This window comes from Dendroctonus ponderosae, unplaced genomic scaffold (assembly GCF_020466585.1).
Source record: "Dendroctonus ponderosae isolate FM_Combo_2020 unplaced genomic scaffold, Dpon_F_20191213v2 Dpon_F_20191213_1, whole genome shotgun sequence".
Lineage (NCBI taxonomy): Eukaryota > Metazoa > Arthropoda > Insecta > Coleoptera > Curculionidae > Dendroctonus > Dendroctonus ponderosae.
The window spans coordinates 32723246-32732079 of record NW_026017110.1 but is presented as its reverse complement, the minus strand read 5'-3'; the positions used below and the strand labels follow the sequence as shown (position 1 = coordinate 32732079).

At 34.8% G+C, this 8834-nt stretch overlaps 3 protein-coding genes across 12 annotated transcripts in view; 1 reads left to right on the top strand and 2 right to left on the bottom strand.

Annotated features, from left to right (window-relative positions):
- The window catches only part of LOC109541915 (leucine-rich repeat serine/threonine-protein kinase 1), a 444231-nt gene that overhangs the window by 274546 nt on the left and 160851 nt on the right, over window positions 1-8834 (top strand). The window lies entirely within an intron of this gene.
- LOC125505892 overlaps window positions 1-8834 on the bottom strand; it is a 41870-nt gene that overhangs the window by 4102 nt on the left and 28934 nt on the right. The gene's annotated exons all lie outside the window — the stretch shown is intronic.
- Window positions 1-8834, bottom strand: part of LOC109540736 (set1/Ash2 histone methyltransferase complex subunit ASH2) — a 29491-nt gene that overhangs the window by 2046 nt on the left and 18611 nt on the right. For 3 of the 6 annotated variants that reach the window (XM_048670755.1, XM_048670753.1, XM_048670758.1), the window contains 3 exons: window positions 3543-3736; window positions 3305-3482; window positions 2848-3128 (listed from right to left, as the gene is read on the bottom strand). In XM_048670755.1, coding sequence (XP_048526712.1) covers window positions 2848-3128; window positions 3305-3482; window positions 3543-3736 — 653 coding nt within the window. Of the gene's footprint in view, window positions 1-2847; window positions 3129-3304; window positions 3483-3542; window positions 3737-4599; window positions 4703-8834 lie in introns of those variants that run through there. The other 3 variants (XM_048670756.1, XM_048670757.1, XM_048670754.1) reach the window with 3 other exon arrangements.

Below are 8834 nucleotides of genomic sequence, written 5' to 3'. Positions count from 1 at the left end.
AACAAGTATTGGACATAATCGAATCAGGGCCTTCCAGGGGCACTCAGAGCACAATAACTGACACTTTCCCAGGCACCAAATAAATACCGGCTACATTTTGTACGATACATACAGCACAGAGAGATACAAATGGAGCAGAAGTTAATTAACTTAATACGAGAAGCTGCTTTTTAAGAGTAGATAACAAGGAGATTACACAGGCACTAGCTTGTTTGGAGTTAACCATTCAAATGTTTGGTTATTCCATGGTTACCGGAGTTTTAAATAATTACGGAGCAACAGGTATTTGCGCAATGTTAATTAGGCAGATTACCTTAAAAAACATTGCTGCCGTATCTCTGATATGGGTTTTTGCAAATTTCTCATTTTTAAAAAACAATTAATTTCTTTTACTATTTTTTCTGTACTCCTATAACAGCGCCAGACAACACCTCCAAAGGAATGACGCCAATTTTAAATAACCCTGTATATAGAGATTGCATTTGATTAACTCATTTTGTACAAAACGCCATTGTACAAATAAGCTTCGAATTTGCTACATACAAATTGCACACGTAGTCTGTATACCGTCTCTGCTAACAAATCAAACAAAAATGTGTGGGTATCGGCCATCCGGATGCCGTTGCCTTAAATATTTTCGAAATCGGCAAATATGTTTACCTACTTTCCGGAAACACATTTTAGTCTGTATTTGTGCGAAGTGAAGTGAAGAATTATGGTAAGCGTATTTGAACCTTTTTTTTTATTTATTTCGTCTTATTACTGTTACAATGTAGTGAAAGAGCGATATTAGTATGGAGGATATAGAGCAAGGTTTTATATGTGGTATTTGAAAAGGACCATCTTTTTCAACACGGTCTAGTCTAAGGGCACCCGCAAACGGGCGACTTTTGTAGCGCGACAGTTTAGACGCCGAAAATGGAACTCATTATTTTAAATACAGTTCTGCACATGAGCGAATTTTTGTAGCCGCTACAAGCGTCTGCAAGCGACAATCGCCGAGGATGGAATCTGTTTCATTCTCAAGGTTAGACGCAGCGTCTAAAAGACGCTAGCGATGGTGGCCTGGATCGAACTTAGAGTACTGAACGGGATCAAGCAGACGCATGATACAATGTATACAAGGTGGGATATTCATCGGTCGAAAACTCGATTTTCGTGCGCCCATGACGTCACTGGTTAGCACTTTGGTAAAGTGAACAGCTGATCCCATTTAAAATATATGTAACCTAGACAAATTTTCATTGAATTTAAAACGCAATGGTTCAAAAGTTGAAAGTTATATGAGGATATGGTTTGCAGTGTTGTATAGCTCAATGCTTTCAAAATCGCGTTTGGGACCTGATTTGGGCTTATTGTGAAGAAAAATACCCTTACGAAGTCTACAAAATCTCTGATTTTCAGCGTTTTAGCTTACTGTCATTCGTGAAATCGGGTAGAGCCAAACGAAACAATGTATTAATTGTATCATTCAATGAATTCATTGTATCATGGGGTGAATGAGTTTGGGCGTGTTTGAGAATTTTGTAGACAAACAACTGAGCATTTTGCGTTTCGAAGTTGGAAAATGTACTGTAGTGTTTGCTACTTTTAAATGTCGTTTCAGAAATATTAAAAAATGCGACGTGCAGTTTACGGTTGCAATAGTAATATGAGAGCTAAATCTCTGGTATAAAGTCATAGATTTAAAAAAGACATTATTTTAAGCAAGCTATGGGAGAATAGGGCAAGCAACAAAGATAAAAATAATATGTTTTTTGACATAAATCGGAAAACCACCTACGCCACCACGTGCAGGGCAGTCCGTAATTTATTCCCGGTATGTTTTGGACAACCAAATGTAATTTGTTAATTTTTCATAAACAATTTCCAACAAATTTTTTTTTTAGTTTCTTGCTTGTAAATTAAAATAACACGATTGAAGCAACCTGATTGGTGTAAATGGTTGAATTGTAGAGCATGGAATGAGGAAGACAATGAGAGGTCGATCTACCTGATAGGATAATTATAACAGGAGAAAACTCGGAAAAGCCGAAAAACTTTACGTTTTCTAAAAAAACTGAAAACTTGGCAATTTTTTAAAATCAAGCGCTTAAATTTTGCGCAAGGGTAGTTATTTATATTTCCTTTATGTGTATAAAAGCTGTACTCGGTTCTATTAATAGCCATCGTACAATTTCGATTTAAATTTTTTTTATTGATTTTTCGCCCAGGCCGCCTGCTCCTGAGATTGTCCGATCGGAATTTAGAATATGGATTTGGAAACTAAATGAGTAGAAACAAAACGTATATTCAAGTTTTTTCCATATACTGCGGTTAAGTGGGCAAAACAGAATCTTGAATATGAGCGAAAACGGCCGAGCTCACAAAAGCGGTTGAGTGATGGGGGACGCTGCTGGTTGAGGGGAAAAGTATACGCGCCCGCTGCACCCAATTTATAATTATTTGCATTAACATATTTCGGCATCTACTGCCACTAATTCACTGATTTTGACTAAGTTTACCAATTAACATCCCGTATCTTTTGACATAAACACAACAGTTTTAAGTTTCTAGGCCACCAGCATTCCATGGCCTACTCTAATTTAAAGTAAACTTTAAATAAATCGCCTATAAAGAAATTTTTCTTTATCCCTTTTAACTAAGAAAATAGAAAATATATAGTAATTTAATGTAATTAATAAGCCCCTTGTCTCTCTGTGCGAGACTGACCCGTCTCATATTATTACTTGCCGAATTCGGTTGAAATAGGTTATAACATGTATGATGATTACGGTCAACTAAATGTGTCATACGGAGATGACGATACATTCTTAGTCAAATTATTTAAATATTCAAGAAACTAACCCTGTCTTTATAGGTATTCGGAACTAACTTGGTAGTGTTGCTTTGTGGCATAACGATCATAAAACCAACGGTATCACCTTCGCTGTAACCAGTTCCATAATGTTTTCCATGAGACTCGTGAAATTTAGTTCCTTTCTTAGATCTCCACGAGTATCCAAACTTATCATACCCTAAAGGCGCTTGTAGGTTTGCATAGTCCTGACCCCAACCCATGCGGGTTGCTGATCCTTCTGGCATTTCTTCAATAGTTGCCTCCCAATACCAACAGCCTTTGGTAACAACTAAGAAAAACAACCATGATATTTGAGACGTTATCTCCAAAATTCAATAAAGGTGCTTTAGATTCAAACATGAAAAACGAAATACTCATAATTTTCGAGTTTTTCTGAAATTACAAATTGGTTCTTACACTACTGAGGCAAATTGCCTGTTTAACTTTAACATGTTAAATGCTCACAATGGGTAGCTCGGACAGTAGAGTATCCTTTTTCTCCAGTTACAGCTAAGCGATCCTCCGAAATTTTTAATTGAGGTGCTCTGTCATGAAGGGCCAGGAGAACAGTACTTGGAATGGACGTTCTGTACAACCAACCAGGAATCGGTTTTCCAGCCCAGTCTGAACTTTCGTCGAATTCCTAAAATAAATGGGACAATAATACTTTGACTTCAACTGTTTGTTGCTCATTTAGAAATACCTGCCGAAACGGTGCATGTGGGTCTGGTTCAGCTAGTAAATAGCGATACCCATCCTTGTTGTACGGGTGGTCTAAAGGATACCCATGAGGGGGCAGTTTGGGAGTTGCCAAGTCTATTCCCCTACTCTTCTTGCCAGCTCCGCCCAAATCGGCTAGGAGTTTTCGTTTCATATTTCTGGATTTCAGACCAACTGCTGAATTCAAAACAAATATCATTAAAACTAAACATTATAAAGTAAAAAATATTTATTTATAAAACTATTTGAGCGGAACGTAATTTAGTCCAAAAGTTAATATTAACGAATTATGGTGGTGCTTAAACGGTGAAATAAAAACTAACAGATACACAGATTTAAAGCAGTTTGAAATGCCAATTGCGGTTTGTAAAATTTTAGAGTTTAGTTATTTTCATTAAAAACGTGAAATTTAAATATAAATTTAAAAAATTAAAACATTTGAAAATTTAAATTGAAACCAAAGGGAAATATTTTAGATAAGGCATATCTGAAGTTCGCCTATTCTAGACAAAAATGCCTTAAATAAATCTCGTTTTAATTAAAAGTATCCATATGTATGCTACAAACCAGATAGTATCTGATCTTGAGTTTAAAAGCCAAAGCAACAGGCAGCATAACATGGTGCGAAAATATATCAAAGGTTAAAAGGTATCGATGGAGGAAATGAATGAATGAAGAATTAACGATAAGTCTGGTGTTAGTCGCAATTTTTCAGTTCAATTTTTTAAGGCCATGATAAGTTGGGATACCATAAGTAAGACTGTACTTAAAATCAAGTCATTTGTAAGAAAAGCATACAAGTACAACTGTTTTTAAACGAACAACACCTTTAACTCTGCATAATCACCTGACTGACTGCAAATTATCGATCTTACATTCAAATATAAAAAATGTTTTTATCAAAATGCAGTGATTACAGGTACTATAATTTGCAGACGCTGCCATCACTCACCGCTGCAGGCAGAAAGAAACTGTGACTGCATGAAGATGTAGGTAACAGTAAAACAGATATCAGAAATAATAATAGCAAAAATACTTACGTGGCGGTCTATCAACTACCTTTATTCTTGCCATTTCTACAAATAGTCTAAACCGAAATCGTTGACGTCAATATTTCGCAAATGTAAGAAATGACAATTTATGAATATTCTGTTTCCATGACAGTAACAATCGCATTTTCAAGCTACTTGATTATCAAAAACTTTGATTAATATTACAAAGTTTAAGCCTTTAAAGCTACATTTTTAGTGTCACGTGATACTTGAAATCCCAGGTAAAATATAATATTTCTGTTTTTGACCTATTTTTTATAAAATATATTTAAGGCAAGCATTACATCATGTGAATTACAAATGATTGTCTCAGTACGGCTTGGGTCGTATTTGAGGCAAATTGTACGCAAACTTCTAGTAAGTTTTCATCAATGATCTTCCAGGCATTTCAAGCAAATTTGAGTAAAAAACCAACATTATGAAATTGTCATATTGTGGTGGAACGAATTTGCTACTTACAATTATATGGCCACTTACGCCGAACAAACATTTAAACTAAGACACAGTATCGTTTCTGTTATGATCATCATAATTCATATATAAAACGAGCCACAGCAGAAACGAGAATTGAGTCATAAGATATCTGCCCAGCAAACTGTCGTTCTGATGCAGTCCAGAGACTTGACATATTGTAAGTTGATCGTTCTAATAGTTCGACAGTCTGTTAATTAAGATTCAAGAAATTCACATGTTTCATTTTGATCGAAAATTAAATAAAGAAACTTAAATTAAAAAGTTAAAAACCAGATAGATTATCGGAAATAACATATTCTTAAAGAAAATCAATTGAAGATAATTCTTCAATAAGTTGTACAATCAGAAAATAGTAGTCTAGAAACAATATTGAACATATCAATCGATAATAGTTCTAAGAATATACAAATCTGCGAGATGCCCGACGCTTTGAGATCAACCGTAACTTTATAAAAAACCTTCGATAGAACTCAATCAAGATTGGAATGTTTTCCAAATCAAATTAATAAATTCAACTCAAGATATTTTAGTTACCATATTTTGCAACAAGAGCAGGTACATAATGTTGGCAATTAAATAAAAATTATTGGTTCTGCTGAATCTTTCCTTCTCACAAGACCAGGATTAATAAATTGGCCAGAAATAAAATTGACACTCAGACAAAAATTCAGCGACCCAATCACCAGGTCAAATCTTCAACAACTAATTTTCTTAAACAGAAAGAATTAGTTAACTCAAGACTATATTCAAAAACTCAAAGCCTTAGTTACTCGGATAAATACAAAAATATGCACTGAAGTGAGAAATACGCACGATCAATATCAATAAGTCAGAACGAATTAACCACAACGCGAAATTTCAGCTGCGTTAATAACTATCTTAATTGTTCAAAATCCTCAACATCTTTACACAGCAATTGACATAATCACAAATTAGGAAATTTGGACCAAAATTTTGAAATCACATTTCAAGCCTCAAACTTCAAACCATTTCCCCAACAAATGTTTTCAAAATCCAAGTGAAAAACAATTTAAACCGTTCGCAAATCATTCAATCAATTTTCATGGCAATAAATTCAAACAAACCCAGTCTAATCAACAAAGACCCCAAAACCAACAATTTCACAAGAATCCTAATCAGAACAAATAACAACATCCTCAATCAATGTCAGGTGTGACCACTATTAGGGATTCACAAATTAGACATCCACCTTTTCAAAGAAATTTCCTACATCAGGGTGGAGCGTATCATTTCCAACCCAATGGAAACCCGAATTTCACTTTTCAATAATTTATTTCACACACATGTTAGAATACAATAATTAATAATTCTTTTAATTTTCAAGAATTTAGAAAAGGACAATGATTAATTGGAATACGAAAATCAAGTAGAATATTACGAAGGAGATTATTACCCGAATGAGAAAACGGCAGTGAAGCATTTTCTCCTGAAGAAGACATAATCGATTCATTAGAAAATTTTTAGAAACGAGCCTCGCAACAACAAAACCATGGTCAAATTTAAATAGTTTCCAAATTAGTCAACTTCCGTAAATAGAAATTCCAAACTACATTTAATTATTAATAGACACAGGTTCTCACGCATCTCTATTAAGACCTTCAAGCGCTGAAAAATATTTTCCAGATTCAGTAAAAGCCTGTTAGTACACTTAAAACCTGCACCGTTTCAAGAAAAGTCACAAGTAAAGCGACAATTTCTCTATTACTACATTTGGGCATTTCAAAACCAATCGAATTCATTCATAAATAAGTGAAATAACAAATAAAGTGTTTCATAAAAAAAATGATTTATGTCAAATTTTGACATTTTCGGGTTTTGATTTTTTAAATTCAGATTTAAAAAATACCAATACTTAGTATCGAAATAAAGTACTCGTATCGAATCGAAGTATCGTATCGTCGTAAATAATCAAATTATCAAAACTGTAAACACTGTCACAGTCAAGACTGTTGTCAATCGTCTTTACTGAACTGAAAATAGTGAAAATTGATAAACATCATTAAACGTTAGTTATGTCACCCTTACTGACCCAGCCTGACTTGTACATGGTACCATATTTACGACTAGATGAATTAGATCAATATGCCATCAGTATCGCTTTGGCTATCGAACGGTGAACACGTATTAGTTATCGGAGTAAAAATTTCGAGAATTTCATGAATAAATGTGCGAGTGGTGCTCGATCGACGTGCGTGTCGTAGGTTATCGGTGACTAAACAAAATCAAAACAGAACATAATGTATAGCAATGCAATATTGCACACTCCAAATAAACCCATTATATTGGGGATTTCCCAAGAATTAGTGTCTAACAATGAAAAAACTGAAGACAATGATAAAGTTGAACAACTTCAATCCCAATTAAATGCTATGCTGAAGTTGTACGATGAACTCATGGTCAAATATACAGTATTAGAGGGTAAATTATCAAACACAAACATTGAAAAAATGGAAGATGCATACTGCACAGACGAAGAAGAACTAAGCAAGGAAACGGAGTGGAATCGGGTTAGGAATGCAAAAAAGAGAAAAGCAAGCAGTTCCCCAAAAGAACCGTTGCAACGTAACATCATAAAAAACACTCTACAACAGCAGCAAAACAATACAGAAAAGAAACCTCCACCAGTAATTATTAGCAAAATTGATAATTACAATGGCTTAACTGACGATTTGGTGAAAAATCAAATAAAGTTCCAGACAAGCATGCTTGCTGGAGGAAAGATAAAAATAAAGGTCAATGACGAAAGCGACTATAGGAATTTAACAACTGTAGTCAAAAATATGAATATTGAATGGCATTCTTTTCAAGACAAACAGTCTAGACCAATCAAAGTGGTGGTTAGAAATTTACACCACACCTGCAAAATAGAAGATATCACTGCAGATCTAAAGGATAAAAAATTTAAAATATTGGATGTTTACCAGCTTTTGAGAAGCAAAGACAAAACTCCGTTACCCTTATTTGTGTTAACCTTCAGCAGAGAAGAAGGCATTAAAAAAATGTACGAAATTGGAGACATTTTACATATGAAAGTCAAAATAGAGCCATTCAAAAAACCCAAACTTATTCCGCAGTGCAAAAATTGTCAGGATTATGGACATACCCAAAAATATTGTGGAAAAGAACCGAGATGCAGGAAATGTGCTGGCAAGCATCACACAAAAGACTGCAAGAAACCTAGCAATACCCCGGCCAAATGAATACACTGTGGCGAGGCGCATCCTGCCAGCTACAGGGGATGCACCACAGCCATAACGCTACAAGAGTTACGAAACAAAGCTAACAATAAGAAGTTACCAGATAGACCGCATTCAGAAGCAAGCAACAATAGAGAACATGGACAGAGACAAGTAGAAGACGATATAACATATTCCCAAACAACAAGGGGACTAGGTCAAGCTCAAGGAACAAGTAGTGCTGATTCTACAACAGTAATGCTACAAAAAATTATGAAACAGATTGAACAGCAGGAAAAAAGACAAGAAGAGTTCAATAAATCTATACTTGATAGACTGGCCCAATTGGAAAACTTGCAAAGCCGTCGATCAAATCGTGCTGGTAAGTGATTTGCGAATACTTCAGTGGAATGCAAATGGACTTCTGCAACACCAGCAGGAGTTGCAAGTTACATTAGAAACCCAGCATATTGATGTATGTTTGGTTTCGGAAACACATTTTACAGATCAAATGTATATTAAAATAAACGGATACCAAATCTATCATGCACT